An 18,664-nucleotide genomic window follows, 5' to 3' on the forward strand; every position below is an offset into this window, starting at 1 on the left:
TGATCTGCAGTCTCCATGGGACACATGCTATGCAGTGAAATTATTAAGGGTCTCGGCGGATAGCGGCGACTGACGAGGCACCAATATACTTAATGACAATAGCTTAAGAACATTTAGAAACGGCAGCTTGATAGCATAACGGGAACTTTGTATCAAAACTTTCTTTTTATAACCAAGGGTCGAATGACCTCCTTCTGCACTGTTAAGTCTATGATAACCAATGCAGCATACAATATTGCATTAAAGAACTGTAATTGTTAAGAAATAAATGTCATGTGTGTTATTAAAGACTGTTATATAATAAACAGGGAGAGAAGGGTAAAGTATCACTATGTTTATTGTTTAATAACAAGAGGAAGTTAGGACAGTTTGGATTGGGAGGTGACTAATTGATTAGGAAGGAATGTTAGACAAATAAGTATGTAAATGCAATAGGGTTAGGGTCTGAATAGAATTAAATTATACTGGGCTATAAGTCATGATAAAGACAGCATGTGATTTGTGAATGAAAGTTGCTAAGTTTCTAGACAATTGCAGCAAAACAAAATTTAACAGGATTGCGTACGACAGGTGGCAAGCCTTAGCATAACATGGACCAGCTAGACAATATCAGTGTTAATGTGGATGAGGGTGCGTGTGACGGTCCAGAAATTGATTGGCAATTACAAGGGGTAAGGATATTTCTAAACTGTGTGAATATTTCAATAAAGGGGAGTAAATAAAAGTATGATGTTGATAGTTTAGTGTGTGTGTTAAAAACGTACCTGATCACAACGTCACGAATAAGAACGATGTTGTTAACATATCATGGGTATTTTGCATGTTTTGTAAACAAGTGCGGAGTTTTGTAAAGCACTTGAATAGAGCCTATAAGGAGTGTGTCACTATTATATTGTTTTGATTATTGTTAAGATTGTGATAATTACTAAAAATGCTTAATGGTATAACACACGTGCTACTCGTGTGGTTAAGAGATGAACAAAATGTTAAGATGAGACTTATTTGTTGGCTTTGTATTTGTAAACAGGAGGAACTCGAGGTTTGTCTGGAAAAGGATGAGGTGATGGTTCGAAGTATGGAGAGAGGGATTGATTGGGTTATACCGCGTAATAATGAATGTATTAAATGTACCTGTATATGTAATAGAGGCGGGGTTGTAACCGCTCTCGGCTTATGTAGCAAATGTTTTAATGGCAAATATACGCTTCATATTATAAGGGAATTGTTAATGGAAAAAAGGGATCTGAAGGAAACATGGCAAAAAGTTATCATCTCATGTACTCCAAAGGGTGTCAGACGTAATTGGTTCAGAATGATGTTAGAAGTCAATGAGAGAAAGTTAGGGCCAGAATCAGGAGTGGTAGATCCTTTTAAAGTAATGAGGCAAGGGAAAAAATGGATGATATAGTGATTCACGATACTAATGAAATACGGAAAGCAATTTGGATGGAGAGAATGGGACACTAGACTGCCAGTGATAGACAAAAGACCTTTTTGGTTACTGATGGACTGAGTGGCGTGCTGTTTCTAAGGGACACGAGAAAGCGTCTACGGTGCTGCCACCCCAAGGAGGTAATATGCTTTGGAGGTGTTATGACACGCGGGATTAGCTATTGTGTTACCTTTCTGGATAGCCACCACTGTGGTTCACGGTGATTGAATTAAGGATAACATGTCTAACGACACTGGTAAGAGCAATGGATTAATTTGAACGTCGTTTTAAAGAGGACATGAAAATATGGACAATAATGATCTGGGAGAAAAGACAGTAAGAAATGATTATGGGGTAAAGAAAATTAAAGAAGAATAGAGTCATGTTTCAAATGTCAAGAGGGGGTGTTGAGAAAAATGCAAAGGTGGCATTTGAAACATGGACTGATGGAAAAAACCCCAAGAAACATGAGAAAAAGCAAAGTAACAGAAAAGATCCCATAAAAGTAAATGTAATGAAATGCTAAAATGAAATAGCAGAAGGCGCTCGAAGAGTTAACTGCAGACAAAGGTTCCTTAGAAAGCAGACAGCCATTATCACACAGGCCTTGAGATCAGGAAGCAGTTCATGCTGCAACTTAATATCTTTAGTTCAAGAAATTCTTGTCAAAAATTAAGTTTTAAGTTAAATAAAAAGAATGAGTTTTATACCCTTTAATAGAAGTTAATTAGTTTAGCAAGCAGTTGATTGGAATCATCAGATTCTTAATTTTGAATAATTTGAAACATTTAAGAATACAAGAAAATACAATACTTCCAAAAGATAAGGGAATGAAAGACTGGAATGCCCCAGTATAATTAACAAGGAAACCTCCCTTCCAGTAAGCTGGCAGACCAAGGTCAGGTTTACACGAAGGCCCTCTCATGATATTATGAGGACTTGATGTGGAATCACATGAACAGGAAAAGTATTGCGATCAGGACCAGAAGAAAATACTTTAGAATAATGTCATGTAATTAGCAAAGCTATTTTAAAGGTGATATATATCCTAGATCGCCCCCAGCCAGGCACTCACTCTCAGCCTGCAGGGTGATATCGGTACATGGGACAGACAGAAGACGAAAGCCGAGCAGAACCGTAAAACAACCGGGAAGAGACCAGCAGATAAAGGAGAGAGATTGTCGAGGAGGCCCAGGAAGGTCTGCTCAACCGACCAGGAGAATCCAGAAGCAAGATCTTTTTATTTTTCTGTAAAGACAGTGATTTTATCTTTTAAAAGAAAAAATAAAATAGCTTAAAGTTTAAACCTGAAACAGTGGTTTATTACAAAAGTCTACTTTACTTATCTAGCAACGCGGGACCCAGGATCGATGCTACTAGGTGGTAAGTAGATAAAATTCTTCTATGAAGATACGGGTTAGCCCGGGGAATAACTTGAAACACTAGTTTGACCTGAATAGCACCCGTTAGTAAGTCTGCATAGGAGTTGGGGAGTGTGAATCCCTGTCCACCATTTAGAATTTCTTGACCCTTGTTCCGTAAAGGGGAAACCTAAGAATTCTAAGAATAGTGGTGAGGTTTAAATACATACCCCATTTTTTTTTCTCAATTAAGGCGCGATTTAGTATTCACCTACCCTGCACATCTTTTTGAGCTGTGGGGGTGAGACCCACCCAGATATGGGGGGAATGTGCAAACTCCACACGAACAGTGATCCGGGGCTGGCATTGAACCCGGGTCCTCGGTGCCATGAGGCAACAGTGAAAGACAGAGTTCCAGTCAGACCACTTGGTCACAGTGGACTAATGTCTGGGGGAATTGATGAGATCTGTGCAAGTTGGTTTGGGTGTCATCTGCCACTTGGTTTCAGAATGCAGTGTGTCTAAACAGTTTGCCTATTGGTTTACAGGGACTGTGTTCTTCCAGTGAATATTAGAGTACGAGATGGATTTTCTAACTTGTTATCGTTACGAATCTGGGCATCTGTAAAGATATAGTTGGGAGTGAAGGAGTAGTGTAATATACTTAATTTTTTCTTGTTTAAATTTATTTTTATTCTTTGGTCACAAGTTGCACAACTGATCCCAGAGACTCTGCTCAATTGCTGCCCTCCACCTACCTAAACAAAAAAAGGTAGGATTTATTAAGCCGGGTTCCACCCTGGATCAGACTTGTCCAGTAAGACCAGCGAAGAGCGTAACTCTAACACATGACTTCAGTCACTTGCTTCATTGTGGGATGCCTCGAGTGTGTTACCTAAATTGTAGAAGTAAATAATGAAGTAGACATGGAGCATCACAGGGACCCCATGTTGAGCATCTACATTGCAGTGAACTGAGGTGGCACTGTGACTCTGGATCTGGACACTTGTCCCTTGCCGAGGAGGACTCTCACTCACTGCAGGCTGCGGATTTGAAATGTTCCCATTTCCCAGCCTAGTTCTCAACATGGATTGTCACCAGGCATTCTAGACATCCCAACACGGTGCAGCACTGAGAGAATTCCATCCTCACTATAAATGGTGGTTTCCACACTGCTGGTATCAGCCAGTGTCGCTCATCTCAATGTCCATCTGCAGTAAACCTCAATCACAAAGTTACTGTCAGTTTAGAGCAAATTATGCACAACAATCTTTGGTCTACGCAATGCTTTGTCTCGCACATAAAACTGCTTTTCTGCACACTGACCCTCTCTCCGGACACTGACCCTCCCTCTCCGGATACTGACCCTCTCTCCGGACACTGACCCTCTCGCCGGACACTGACCCTCTCTCCGGACACTGACCCTCTCTCCGGACACTGACCCTCTCTCTGGATACTGACCCTCTCCGGACACTGACCATCTCTCTCCGGACACTGACCCTCTCTCTCCGGACACTGACCCTCCCTCCGGACACTGACCCTCTCTCCGGACACTGACACTCCCTCTTCGGATACTGACCCTCTCTCCGGACACTGACCCTCTCTCCAGATACTGACCCTCTCTCCGGACACTGACCCTCCCTCTCCGGACACTGACCCTCTCTCTCCGGACACTGACCCTCTCTCCGGACACTGACCCTCCCTCTCCGGACACTGACCCTCCCTCTCTGGACACTGACCCTCTCTCCGGACACTGACCCTCCCTCTCCGGATACTGACCTGCTCTCCAGACACTGGCCCTCTCTCCGGACACTGACCCTCTCTCCGGACACTGACCCTCCCTCTCCGGATACTGACCCTCTCTCCGGACACTGACCCTCTCTCCGGACACTGACCCTCTCTCCGGACACTGACCCTCCCTCTCCGGACACTGACCCTCTGTCCGGACACTGACCCTCTCTCCGGACACTGACCCTCCCTCTCCGGACACTGACCCTCTCTCACCGGACACTGACCCTCTCTCCGGACACTGACTCTCCCTCTCCGGACACTGATCCTCTCTCCGGACACTGACCCTCTCTCCGGACACTGACCCTCCCTCTCCGGACACTGTCCCTCTCCGGACACTGACCCTCTCTCTGGACGCTGACCCTCTCTCCGGACACTGACCCTCTCTCCGGACAGTGACCCTCTCTCCGGACACTGACCCTCTCTCCGGACACTGACCCTCTCTCCGGACACTGACCCTCTCTCCGGACGCTGACCCTCTCTCCGGACGCTGACCCTCTCTCCGGACGCTGACCCTCTCTCCGGACACTGACCCTCTCTCCGGACACTGACCCTCCCTCCGGACACTGACCCTCCCTCCGGACACTCACTCTCTCTCCGGACACTGACCCTCTCTCCGGACACTGACCCTCCCTCTCCGGACACTGACCCTCCCTCTCCGGACACTGACCCTCCCTCTCCGGACACTGACTCTCCCTCTCCGGACACTGACCCTCCCTCTCCGGACACTGACCCTCTCTCCGGACACTGACCCTCTCTCCGGACACTGACCCTCCCTCTGCGGACACTGACCCTCTCTCCGGACACTGACCCTCCCTCCGGACACTGACCCTCCCTCCGGACACTGACCCTCCCTCTCCGGACACTGACCCTCCCTCTCCGGACACTGACTCTCCCTCTCCGGACACTGACCCTCCCTCTCCGGACACTGACCCTCTCTCCGGACACTGACCCTCTCTCCGGACACTGACCCTCCCTCTGCGGACACTGACCCTCTCTCCGGACACTGACCCTCCCTCCGGACACTGACCCTCCCTCCGGACACTGACCCTCTCTCCGGACACTGACCCTGATGGGGGCGGCCCGGGGGCGGCTCCCTGATAAGCCGGCGCGGGGGCCCCGCTGCCCCTCCCGCCCCAATGAGCAGCCTCCGGGACTCGGCGCTGCGCTGCGCCGCCTTCCTGCTGCCGCCCCGGCTCCGGGAGTCGCTGCTGCCGAGCGGCCCGAGCCTCCCGCCCAGACCCCGGCTTCAACCCCGCTCCGGAGGCCCCGACCCCCGGCCTCCCGCCATGGAGCCGCCCCCCGCCCCGGGGCCCGGAGCCGCGCCCACCATCCAGGTGGCCCCGGCTGAGGAGGCGCCGTCCCCGGAGCCGAGTGAGGAGAGCGGCAGCCCGGAGAGCGGGAGGAGAACCCGGTGGGTGACGGGGGGGGGGGGGCGGGGGGGGGTAGGGAGGGTAGGGCGGGGGGGGGTAGGGTAGGGAGGGGGGGGCGGGGGGGGGGTAGGGAGGGGGGGGCGGGGGGGGGTAGGGAGGGGGGGGCGGGGGGGGGTAGGGAGGGGGGGGCGGGGGGGGGTAGGGAGGGGGGGGCGGGGGGGGGTAGGGAGGGGGGGGAGGGGGGGGCGGGGGGGGGTAGGGAGGGGGGGGCGGGGGGGGGTAGGGAGGGGGGGGCGGGGGGGGGTAGGGAGGGGGGGGCGGGGGGGGGGTAGGGAGGGGGGGGCGGGGGGGGGGTAGGGAGGGGGGGGCGGGGGGGGGGTAGGGAGGGGGAGGGGGGGGCGGGGTAGGGAGGGGGAGGGGGGGGCGGGGGGGGTAGGGAGGGGGGGCGGGGGGGGGTAGGGAGGGGGAGGGGGGGGTAGGGAGGGGGGGGCGGGGGGGGGGTAGGGAGGGGGAGGGGGGGGCGGGGGGGGTAGGGAGGGGGGGGTAGGGAGGGGGGGGCGGGGAGGGTGGGGGAGGGAGGGAGGGGGGGGCAGGGAGGGTGGGGGAGGGAGGGGGGGTAGGGAGGGGGGGGCGTGGGGGGGGGTAGGGAGGGGGGGGCGTGGGGGGGGGTAGGGAGGGGGGGGCGGGGTGGGGGAGGGAGGGAGGGGGGGGTAGGGAGGGGTGGGGGAGGGAGGGGGGGTAGGGAGGGGGGGGCGTGGAGGGGGGGGTAGGGAGGGTGGGGGAGGGAGGGGGGGTAGGGAGGGGGGGGCGTGGGGGGGGGTAGGGAGGGGGGGGCGGGGGGGGGTAGGGAGGGGGGGGCGTGGGGGGGGGTAGGGAGGGGGGGGCGGGGGGGGGTAGGGAGGGGGGGGCGTGGGGGGGGGGTAGGGAGGGGGGGGCGGGGGGGGTAGGGCGGGGGGGGCGCGGGGGGGGGTAGGGCGGGGGGGGCGCGGGGGGGGGTAGGGAGGGGGGGGCGTGGGGGGGGTAGGGAGGGGGGGGCGTGGGGGGGGGTAGGGAGGGGGGGCGTGGGGGGGTAGGGAGGGGGGGGCGGGGGGGGGTAGGGGGGGTGGGGGGGGGTAGGGAGGGGGAGGCGTGGGGGGGGTAGGGAGGGGGGGGCGTGGGGGGGGTAGGGAGGGGGGGGCGTGGGGGGGGGTAGGGAGGGGGGGGCGGGGCGGGGGGGGGTAGGGAGGGGGGGCGGGGGGGGGTAGGGAGGGGGGGGCGGGGCGGGGGGGGTAGGGAGGGGGGGGTAGGGAGGGGGGGGCGGAGGGGGGGGTAGGGAGGGGGGGGCGGGGGGGGGTAGGGAGGGGGGGGCGGGGCGGGGGGGGCGGGGCGGGGGGGGGTAGGGAGGGGGGGTAGGGAGGGGGTAGGGAGGGGGGGGCGGGGGGGGGTAGGGAGGGGGGGGCGGGGGGGGGTAGGGAGGGGGGGGCGGGGGGGGGTAGGGAGGGGGGGGCGGGGGGGGGTAGGGAGGGGGGGGCGGGGGGGGGTAGGGAGGGGGAGGGGGGGGCGGGGGGGGTAGGGAGGGGGGGGCGGGGGGGGTAGGGAGGGGGGGGCGGGGAGGGTGGGGGAGGGAGGGAGGGGGGGGTAGGGAGGGTGGGGGAGGGAGGGGGGGTAGGGAGGGGGGGGCGTGGGGGGGGGTAGGGAGGGGGGGGCGGGGTGGGGGAGGGAGGGAGGGGGGGGTAGGGAGGGTGGGGGAGGGAGGGGGGGTAGGGAGGGGGGGGCGTGGGGGGGGGTAGGGAGGGGGGGGCGGGGGGGGGTAGGGAGGGGGGGGCGTGGGGGGGGGTAGGGAGGGGGGGGCGGGGGGGGGTAGGGAGGGGGGGGCGTGGGGGGGGGTAGGGAGGGGGGGGCGGGGGGGGTAGGGCGGGGGGGGCGCGGGGGGGGTAGGGCGGGGGGGGCGTGGGGGGGGTAGGGAGGGGGGGGCGTGGGGGGGGTAGGGAGGGGGGGGCGTGGGGGGGGGTAGGGAGGGGGGGCGTGGGGGGGTAGGGAGGGGGGGGCGGGGGGGGGGTAGGGGGGGTGGGGGGGGTAGGGAGGGGGGGGCGTGGGGGGGGTAGGGAGGGGGGGGCGTGGGGGGGGGTAGGGAGGGGGGGGCGGGGTGGGGGGGGGTAGGGAGGGGGGGGCGGGGGGGGTAGGGAGGGGGGGGCGGGGCGGGGGGGGGTAGGGAGGGGGGGGTAGGGAGGGGGGGGCGGGGGGGGGTAGGGAGGGGGGGGCGGGGCGGGGGGGCGGGGCGGGGGGGGGTAGGGAGGGGGGGTAGGGAGGGGGTAGGGAGGGAGGGGGGGGGTAGGGAGGGGGGGGTAGGGAGGGGGGGGTGGGGGTAGGGCGGGGGGGGGTAGGGAGGGAGGGGGGGGGTAGGGAGGGGGGGTAGGGAGGGGGGGTGGGGGTAGGGCGGGGGGGGGTAGGGAGAGGGGGTAGGGAGGGAGGGGGGGGTAGGGAGGGGGGGGTGGGGGAGGGAGGGGGGGGGTAGGGCGGGGGGGGTGGGGGTAGGGCGGGGGGGGGTAGGGAGAGGGGGTAGGGAGGGAGGGGGGGGTAGGGAGGGGGGGCGGGGGGGGTAGGGCGGGGGGGGCGGGGGGGTGGGGGAGGGGGGGGTGGGGGGGCGGGGGGGGTAGGGAGGGGGGGGTAGGGAGGGGGGGGCGTGGGGGGGGTAGGGAGGGGGGGGCGTGGGGGGGGTAGGGTGGGGGGGTAGGGGGGGGCGTGGGGGGTAGGGAGGGGGGGGCGTGGGGGGTAGGGAGGGGGTGGGGGGGGGCGTGGGGGTAGGGGGGGGGGCGTGGGGGGTAGGGAGGGGGGGGCGTGGGGGGTAGGGAGGGGGTAGGGAGGGGGGGGCGTGGGGGGTTGGGAGGGGGGGCGTGGGGGGTAGGGAGGGGGGGGCGTGGGGGGTTGGGAGGGGGGGGCGTGGGGGGTAGGGAGGGGGGGGCGTGGGGGGTAGGGAGGGGGGGGCGTGGGGGGTAGGGAGGGGGGGGCGTGGGGGGTAGGGAGGGGGGGGTGTGGGGGGTGGGGTAGGGCGTGGGGGGTGGGGTAGGGCGTGGGGGGTAGGGCAGGGGGGGGTAGGGAGGGGGGGCGTGGGGGGTAGGGAGGGGGGGCGTGGGGGGTAGGGAGGGGGGGGCGTGGGGGGTAGGGTGGGGGGTAGGGAGGGGGGGGCGTGGGGGGTAGGGAGGGGGGGGCGTGGGGGGTAGGGAGGGGGGGTAGGGAGGGGGGGAGGGGGGGTAGGGAGGGGGGGCTGGGGGGGGTAGGGAGGGGGGGGCGGGGGGGGTAGGGAGGGGGGGGCGGGGGGGGTAGGGAGGGGGGGGCGGGGGGGGGGGTAGGGAGGGGGGGGCGGGGGGGGGGTAGGGAGGGGGGGGCGTGGGGGGTAGGGAGGGGGGGGTAGGGGAGGGGGGGGCGGGGGGGGTAGGGAGGGGGGGGCGAGGGGGGGGCGGGGGGGGTAGGGAGGGGGGGGCGGGGGGGGGTAGGGAGGGGGGGGGCGGGGGGGGGTAGGGAGGGGGGGGCGGGGGGGGTAGGGCGGGGGGGGTAGGGAGGGGGGGGCGGGGGGGGTAGGGAGGGGGGGGTAGGGAGGGGGGGGTAGGGAGGGGGGGGTAGGGCGGGGGGGGTAGGGAGGGGGGGGCGGGGGGGGTAGGGAGGGGGGGGCGGGGGGGTAGGGAGGGGGGGGCGGGGGGGGTAGGGAGGGGGGGGCGGGGGGGTGGGGGGGTGGGGGAGGGGGGGGGGGAGGGGGGGGTAGGGAGGGGGGGGTAGGGAGTGGGGGGGGTAGGGAGGGGGGGGCGTGGGGGGGGTAGGGTGGGGGGGGTAGGGGGGGGCGTGGGGGGTAGGGAGGGGGGGGCGTGGGGGGTAGGGAGGGGGTGGGGGGGGGCGTGGGGGGTAGGGGGGGGGCGTGGGGGGTAGGGAGGGGGGGGCGGGGGGGGTAGGGGGGGGCGTGGGGGGTAGGGAGGGGGGGGCGTGGGGGGTAGGGAGGGGGTGGGGGGGGGCGTGGGGGGTAGGGGGGGGGCGTGGGGGGTAGGGAGGGGGGGGCGTGGGGGGTAGGGAGGGGGTAGGGGGGGGGGTGTGGGGGGTTGGGAGGGGGGGCGTGGGGGGTAGGGAGGGGGGGGCGTGGGGGGTAGGGAGGGGGGGGCGTGGGGGGTAGGGGGGGGCGTGGGGGGTAGGGAGGGGGGGGTGTGGGGGGTGGGGTAGGGCGTGGGGGGTAGGGCGTGGGGGGGCGTGGGGGGTAGGGAGGGGGGGCGTGGGGGGTGGGGTAGGGCGTGGGGGGTAGGGCGTGGGGGGTAGGGCAGGGGGGGGTAGGGAGGGGGGGAGGGGGGGCGTGGGGGGTAGGGAAGGGGGGGCGTGGGGGGAGGGAGGGGGGGGCGTGGGGGGTAGGGTGGGGGGTAGGGAGGGGGGGGCGTGGGGGGTAGGGAGGGGGGGGTAGGGAGGGGGGGGGGGCGGGGGGGGTAGGGAGGGGGGGGCTGGGGGGGGTAGGGAGGGGGGGGCGGGGGGGGTGGGGGGGGGGGGTAGGGAGGGGGGGGTAGGGAGGGGGGGGGTAGGGAGGGGGGGGTGGGGGAGGGAGGGGGGGGGTAGGGAGGGGGGGGCGGGGGGGGTAGGGCGGGGGGGGTAGGGAGGGGGGGGCGGGGGGGGTAGGGAGGGGGGGGCGGGGGGGGTAGGGAGGGGGGGGCGGGGGGGGTAGGGAGGGGGGGGCGGGGGGGGGTGGGGGGGGTGGGGGGGAGGGGGGCGGGGGGGGTAGGAGGGGGGGGGTGGGGGGGCGGGGGGGGTAGGGAGGGGGGGGTAGGGAGGGGGGGGCGTGGGGGGGTAGGGTGGGGGGGGTAGGGGGGGGCGTGGGGGGTAGGGAGGGGGGGGCGTGGGGGGTAGGGAGGGGGTAGGGGGGGGGCGTGGGGGGTAGGGGGGGGGCGTGGGGGGTAGGGGGGGGGGCGTGGGGGGTAGGGAGGGGGGGCGTGGGGGGTAGGGAGGGGGGGGCGTGGGGGGTAGGGAGGGGGTAGGGAGGGGGGGGCGTGGGGGGTTGGGAGGGGGGGGCGTGGGGGGTAGGGGGGGGGGCGTGGGGGGTAGGGAGGGGGGGGCGTGGGGGGTAGGGAGGGGGGGGCGTGGGGGGTAGGGAGGGGGGGGTGTGGGGGGTGGGGTAGGGCGTGGGGGGTAGGGCGTGGGGGGGCGTGGGGGGTAGGGAGGGGGGGTAGGGAGGGGGGGCGTGGGGGGTGGGGTAGGGCGTGGGGGGTAGGGCGTGGGGGGTAGGGCAGGGGGGGGTAGGGAGGGGGGGAGGGGGGGCGTGGGGGGTAGGGAGGGGGGGCGTGGGGGGTAGGGAGGGGGGGAGGGGGGGCGTGGGGGGTAGGGAGGGGGGGCGTGGGGGGTAGGGAGGGGGGGGCGTGGGGGGTAGGGAGGGGGGGGCATGGGGGGTAGGGAGGGGGGGGCGTGGGGGGTAGGGAGGGGGGGCGTGGGGGGTGGGGTAGGGCGTGGGGGGTAGGGCGTGGGGGGGCGTGGGGGGTAGGGAGGGGGGGTAGGGTGTGGGGGGTAGGGAGGGGGGGGTAGGGAGTGGGGGGAGTGAGGGAGTAGGGTGTGGGGGGTGGGGTAGGGGGGGGGTGTGGGGGTTAGGGAGGGGGGGTGTGGGGGAGGGGGGGTGTGGGGGGTGGGGAGGGGGGGTGTGGGGGAGGGGGGGTGTGGGGGGTAGAGAGGGGGGGTGTGGGGGGTAGGGAGTGGGGGGTGTGGGGGGTAGGGAGTGTGGGGGGTGTGGGGGGTAGGGAGGAGGGGTGTGGGGGGTAGGGAGGGGGGGTGTGGGGGGTAGGGAGGGGGGGGTGGGGGGTAGGGAGGGGGGTGTGGGGGGTAGGGAGGGGGGGTGTGGGGGGTAGGGAGGGGGGGTGTGGGGGGTAGGGAGGGGGGGTAGGGAGTGGGGGGTAGGGAGTGGGGGGTGTGGGGGGTAGGGGAGGGGGGGGGTGTGGGGGGTAGGGAGTGGGGGGTGTGGGGGAGGGGGGGTGTGGGGGGTAGGGAGGGGGGGTGTGGGGGGTAGGGAGGGGGGGGTGTGGGGGGTAGGGAGGGGGGTGTGGGGGTAGGGAGGGGGGGGGCATGGGGGGTAGGGAGGGGGGGGGCGTGGGGGGGTAGGGAGGGGGGCGTGGGGGGTGGGGTAGGGCGTGGGGGGGTAGGGCGTGGGGGGGCGTGGGGGGTAGGGGAGGGGGGGGTAGGGTGTGGGGGTAGGGAGGGGGGGGTAGGGAGTGGGGGGAGTGGGGGGAGTAGGGTGTGGGGGGGTGGGGTAGGGGGGGGGTGTGGGGGTTAGGGAGGGGGGGTGTGGGGGGTGGGGGAGGGGGGGTGTGGGGGGAGGGGGGGGTGTGGGGGGTAGGGAGTGGGGGGTGTGGGGGGTAGGGAGTGGGGGGTGTGGGGGGTAGGGGAGTGTGGGGGGTGTGGGGGGGTAGGGAGGAGGGGGTGTGGGGGGTGGGAGGGGGGGGTGTGGGGGGGTAGGGAGGGGGGGGGGTGGGGGGTAGGGGAGGGGGGTGTGGGGGGTAGGGAGGGGGGGGTGTGGGGGGGGTAGGGAGGGGGGGTGTGGGGGGTAGGGAGGGGGGGGGTAGGGAGTGGGGGGTAGGGAGTGGGGGGTGTGGGGGGTAGGGAGGGGGGGTGTGGGGGGTAGGGAGTGGGGGGTGTGGGGGAGGGGGGGTGTGGGGGGTAGGGAGGGGGGGGCGTGGGGGGTAGGGAGGGGGGGTGTGGGGGGTAGGGAGGGGGGGGTGTGGGGGTAGGGAGGGGGGGTGTGGGGGGTAGGGAGAGGGGTGTGGGGGGTAGGTAGGGGGGGTGTGGGGGGTAGGGAGGGGGGGTGGGGGGTAGGGAGTGGGGGAGGGGGGTGTGGGGGGTAGGGAGGGGGGGTGGGGGGTAGGGAGGGGGGGTGGGGGGTAGGGGTGGGGGGTAGGGGGAGGGGGGGTGGGGGGTAGGGAGGGGGGCAGGGGGGTGGGTGTAGGGGGGGTAGTGGGTGTGTGTAGGGGGTGTGTGTGTGTGGGGGTGGGGGGGTAGGGGGTGTGTGGGGGGGTGGGGGTGTGTGGGGGGGTGGGTAGGGGGGTAGCGGGTGTGTGTGGGGGGTGGGGGGGGTAGGGGGATGTGTGTGGGGGTTAGGGGTAGGGTGTGTGGGTGGGTAGGGGGGGTGGTGTGGAGGGTGGGGGGGTGGGAGGGGTGCAGGGGAGGGTTAGAGGGGTTTAAGGAGGGGTGGTGGTGGCGGCGATTAAAGGGAAAAAATTGTTCAAACCGTGTATTGTGATTTGATGGACTGTATTTTGTACTTTGTTGATGTTACAGGGAATATCAAGATGAGGGTTAGGGTTAGGAATCTTTGGAATTCTGTACCCTGGAGGGCTGGGCTCAATCAGTCAGCATGTTCAAAACAGAAAAGCATGCTTGGATTGCAAGTTACACATTCCTCTCTGGTGCAAAAACCGCAACAGGAAAAGTGGCCCAACCATGGCTAACACAATAAGTTAAAGATAGCAATAGACCTCAAGGAGAGTCAATAAAGTCACAAGAAAAATTAAGGAGGGGCTGCACGGTGGCACAGTGGTTAGCACTGCTGCCTTACGGCACCGAGGTCCCGGGTTCGATCCCGGCCCCAGGTCACTGTCCGTGTGGAGGGCAGGTGGATTGGCCACGCTAAAATTGCCCCTTCATTGGAAAACATTTTTAAAAAGGGGATAAAAATAAATAAAGATTAAGGAGCCTGAGTATTGGGAGCAGTTCAGAAAGCAGCAAAGGAGGACAATATCTAAGGAAGGATGTGCTGGCCTTGGAAAGGGTCTAGAGGAGGTTCACAAGAATGATCCCTGGAATGAAGAGCTTGACATATGAGGAACGGTTGAGGACTCTGGGTTTGTACTCATTGGAGTTTAAAAGGATAAGGGGGGATCTTTTTGTAACTTACAGGATGCAGCGAGGCCTGGATTGAGTGGATGTGAACAGGATGTTTCCACTTGCACGAAAAACTATAAACCAGAGGACATAATCTCAGATGAAAGGGACGATCCTTTAAAACCGAGATGAGGAGGAATTTCTTCAGCCAGAGGGTGGTGAATCTGTGGAACTCTTTGCCGCAGAAGGCTGTGGATTCCAATTCACTGAGTGTCTTTAAGACAGAGATAGATAGGTTCTTGATCAATAAGGGGCTCAAGGGTTTTGGGGAGAAGGCAGGAGAATGGGGATGAGAAAAATATCAGCCATGATTGAATGGCGGAGCAGACTCGATGGGCCGAGTGGCCTAATTCTGCTCCTATGTCTTATGGTCTTTTGTCTGCGTGTGTCTGTGCTGTACATTTCTTTGTTCTTTGTTGTTCTTTGTCTCATCCCCACAACCCAAAGATGTGCAGGGTAGGTGGATTGGCCACGCTAAATTCCCCTTAATTGGAAAAAAATGAATTGGGTACTCTAAATTTATTTTTTTAAAGGGTAATAAATGAAGAGTTTCGATCGCACTGAGAATCGATGGATTTGGAGAGCAGGCAGGCAAGTGGAATTGAGGTAGAAGATCGACCATGATCGTACTGAACAGTGGAGCAGGCTCAAAGGGCTGAATGTCTACTCCTAGTTATGTTCATTTTTTTTTGTGTACCTCTTCAAGTGCTTCTTTCAGTGGAGCAGAGAACGAGCTGGATGAGCTTGACGGTGACTGGGTGACTCCTGACCCTGAGCTGATGCAAAACCTAATTGCTCAGATTGAATATTACCTTTCGGATGAGAACCTGGAGAAAGATGCATTCCTACTGAAGCATGTGAGAAGAAATAAAATGGGATATGTCAGTGTTAAACTACTGACCTCCTTCAAAAAGGTAGTTAAATTAGAAAATACTTGGTGTATACAATCAGAGACTGTTCCAGTACCTTGTTTGCATGTGAGTTGGTGTTTCATATGATCAAAAAAGTAGTTTTTTTAATGCTAAACGTTGAATTGAGGTGATCAGAGCCTCAGAGATTGGGGGGGAAGGGAAAGTCAGGGAACCAAGAGGTGAAGCATAGTGGGAAGCATAGCTGCTTAGGAATACAAAAAAGCACGAAACGACAGGACTCAGGAGAGGTTACGATAGTCCTCATCCCACAAAATATGACACAGTGTATGGAAAGGCTCAGTAAACCAAGGTCCACCACACTAAGAAAACAAAAAGGGACGGTCAATAGAGAATTAAAGGTGCTATATTTAAATACGCGCAGTGTACGGAACAAGGTAGATGAGCTTGTGGCCCAGATTGTGACTGGCAGGTATGATGTGGTAGGCATCACAGAGACGTGGTTGCAGGGGGTTCAGGACTGGCATTTAAACATCCAGGGATTCACAACCTATCGAAACGACAGAGGGGGCGGGGTTGCCTTGTTAATTCGGAATGAAATTAAATCAATAGCACTAAACGACATAGGGTCAGATGATGTGGAGTCTGTGTGGGTAGAGTTGAGGAACCACAAAGGCAAAAAACCCATAATGGGAGTTATGTACAGGCCTCCTAACAGTGGTCAGGACCAGGGGCACAAAATGCACCACAAAATAGAAAGTGCATGTCAGAAAGGCAAGGTCACAGTGATCATGGGGGACTTCAATATGTAGGTGGACTGGGTAAATAATGCTGCTAGTGGACCCAAGGAAAGGCAATTCATTGAATGTTTACAGGAGAGCTTTTTGGAACAGCTTGTGATGGAGCCCACGAGGGAACAGGCCATTCTGGACTTAGTGTTATGTAATGAGCCAGACTTGATTAAAGATCTTAAAGTAAGGGAACACTTAGGAGGCAGTGATCATAATATGGTAGAATTCAATCTCCAATTTGAAAGAAAGAAGGTAGAATCAGATGTAAAGGTGTTACAGTTAAATAAAGGTAACTACAGGGGCATGAGGGAGGAACTGACGAAAATCGACTGGGAGCAAAGCCTAGTGGGAAAGACAGTAGAACAGCAATGGCAGGAGTTTCTGGGAGTAATTGAGGACACAGTACAGAGGTTCATCCCAAAGAAAAGAAAGGTTATCAGGGGGGATTAGGCAGCCATGGCTGACAAAGGAAGTTAGGGAATGCGTCAAAGCAAAAGAGAAAGCCTATAATGTGGCAAAGAGTAGTGGGAAGTCAGAAGATTGGGAAGGCTACAAAAACAAACAGAGGATTAGAAAGAGAGAAATAAGGAAAGAGAGGATCAATTATGAAGGTAGGCTAGCCAGTAGCATTAGGAATGATAGTAAAAGTTTCTTTAAATACATTAAAAACAAATGGGAGGCAAAAGTAGACATTGGGCCCCTCTAAAATGATGCTGGTAATCTAGTGATGGGAGACAAGGAAATAGCTGAGGAACTAAATAAGTACTTTGCGTCAGTCTTCACAGTAGAAGACATGAGTAATATCCCAACAATTCAGGAGAGTCGGGGCAGAGTTGAACATGGTAGCCATCACAAAGGAGAAAGTGCTAGAGAAACTAAGAGGTCTAAAAATTGATAAATCTCCGGTCCCAGATGGGCTACATCCTAGAGTTCTAAAGGAGATAGCTGAAGAAATAGTGGAGGCGTTAGTTATGATCTTTCAAAAGTCACTGGAGTCAGGGAAAGTCCCAGAGGATTGGAAAATCGCTGTTGTAACCCCCCTGTTCAAGAAGGGAACAAGGAAAAGGATGGAAAATTATAGGCCAATTAGCCTAACCTCGGTTGTTGGCAAGATTCTAGAATCCATTGTTAAGGATGAGATTTCTAAATTCTTGGAAGTGCAGGTCGGATTAGGACAAGTCAGCATAGATTTAGTAAGGGGAGGTCGTGCCTGACAAACCTGTTAGAGTTCTTTGAAGAGATAACAAATAGGTTAGACCAAGGAGAGCCAATGGATGTTATCTATCTTGACTTCCAAAAGGCCTTTGATAAGGTGCCTCACGGGAGACTGCTGAGTAAAATAAGGGCCCATGGTATTCGAGGCAAGGTACTAACATGGATTGACGATTGGCTGTCAGGCAGAAGGCAGAGAGTTGGGATAAAAGGTTCTTTTTCGGAATGGCAACCAGTGACGAGTGGTGTCCCGCAGGGTTCAGTGTTGGGGCCACAGCTGTTCTCTTTGTATATTAACGATCTAGATGACGGGACTGGGGGCATTCTGGCTAAGTTTGCCGATGATACAAAGATAGGTGGAGGGGCAGGTAAAATATGGAGGAGGTGGGGAGGCTGCAGAAAGATTTAGACAGTTTAGGAGAGTGGTCCAAGAAATGGCTGATGAAATTCAACGTGGGCAAGTGCGAGGTCTTGCACTTTGGAAAAAAGAATAGAGGCATGGACTATTTTCTAAACGGTGACAAAATTCATAATGCTGAAGTGCAAAGGGACTTGGGAGTCCTAGTCCAGGATTCTCTAAAGGTAAACTTGCAGGCGATTAGGGGCTTTTCAGGGCTGGTTTAGCACACTGGGCTAAATCGCTGGCTTTTAAAGCATACCAAGGCAGGCCAGCAGCACGGTTCGATTCCCGTACCAGCCTCCCCGAACAGGCGCCGGAATGTGGCGACTAGGGGCTTTTCACAGTAACTTCATTTGAAGCTTACTTGTGGCAATAAGCGATTTTCATTTCATTTTAGGGCAGCACGGTAGCATTGTGGATAGCACAATTGCTTCACAGCTCCAGGGTCCCAGGTTCGATTCCGCTTGGGTAACTGTCTGTACGGAGTCTGCACATCCTCCCCGTGTCTGCGTGGGTTTCCTCCGGGTGCTCCGGTTTCCTCCCACAGTCCAAAGATGTGCAGGTTAGGTGGATTGGCCATGATAAATTGCTCTTAGTGTCCAAAATTGCCCTTTGTGCTGGGTGGGGTTATTGGGTTATGGGGATAGGGTGCTCTTTCCAAGAGCCGGTGCAGACTCGACGGGCCGAATGGCCTCCTTCTGCACTGTAGATTCTATGATCTATTCTATGAGGTTGAGTCCGTAATTAAGAAAGCAAATGCAATGTTGTCATTCATCTCAAGAGGCTTGGAATATAAAAGCAGGGATATACTTCTGAAGCTTTATAAAGCATTAGTTAGGCCCCATTTAGAATACTGTGAGCAATTTTGGGCCCCACACCTCAGGAAGGACATACTGGCACTGGAGCGGGTCCAGCGGAGATTCACACGGATGATCCCAGGAATGGTAGGCCTAACATACGATGAACGTCTGAGGATCCTGGGATTATATTCATTGGAGTTTAGGAGGTTGAGGGGAGATCTAATAGAAACTTACAAGATAATGAATGGCTTAGATAGAGTGGACGTAGGGAAGTTGTTTCCATTAGCCGGGGAGACTAGGACCCGGGGGCACAGCCTTAGAATAAAAGGGAGTCACTTTAGAACAGAGATGAGGAGAAATTTCTTCAGCCAGAGAGTGGTGGGTCTGTGGAATTCATTGCCACAGAGGGCGGTGGAGGCCGGGACGTTGAGTGTCTTTAAGACAGAAGTTGATAAATTCTTGATTTCTCGAGGAATTAAGGGCTATGGAGAGAGAGCGGGTAAATGGAGTTGAAATCAGCCATGATTGAATGGTGGAGTGGACTCGATGGGCCGAATGGCCTTACTTCCGCTCCTATGTCTTAGGGAAATGATGTGAAGGATGTGGTGGCCTTGGAAAGGGTCCAGAGGAGGTTCACACGAATGATCCTTGGAATGAAGAGCTTGTTGTATGAGGAACGGTTGAGGACTCTGGGTCTGTACTCGCTGGAGTTTAGAAGGATGAGAGGGGATCTTATTGAAACTTACAAGATACTGTGAGGCCTGGATAGAGT

The 18,664-nt window shown here is 60.2% G+C and overlaps 1 protein-coding gene across 2 annotated transcripts in view; it reads left to right on the forward strand.

Annotated features, from left to right (window-relative positions):
* Positions 1-2,656: 2,656 nt before the first annotated feature.
* Positions 2,657-18,664, forward strand: part of larp6a (La ribonucleoprotein 6, translational regulator a) — a 28,619-nt gene continuing 12,611 nt past the window's right edge. Inside the window, exons 1-2 of one of the 2 annotated variants that reach the window (XM_072492619.1) lie at positions 2,657-2,815; positions 14,527-14,734. In XM_072492619.1, the coding sequence (XP_072348720.1) occupies positions 14,600-14,734 (135 nt within the window). In that variant the 5' untranslated portion in view covers positions 2,657-2,815; positions 14,527-14,599. Of the gene's footprint in view, positions 2,816-5,675; positions 5,996-14,526; positions 14,735-18,664 lie in introns of those variants that run through there. The other variant, XM_072492618.1, reaches the window with a different exon arrangement.

The sequence above is a fragment of the Scyliorhinus torazame genome, chromosome 30, assembly GCF_047496885.1.
Source record: "Scyliorhinus torazame isolate Kashiwa2021f chromosome 30, sScyTor2.1, whole genome shotgun sequence".
Lineage (NCBI taxonomy): Eukaryota > Metazoa > Chordata > Chondrichthyes > Carcharhiniformes > Scyliorhinidae > Scyliorhinus > Scyliorhinus torazame.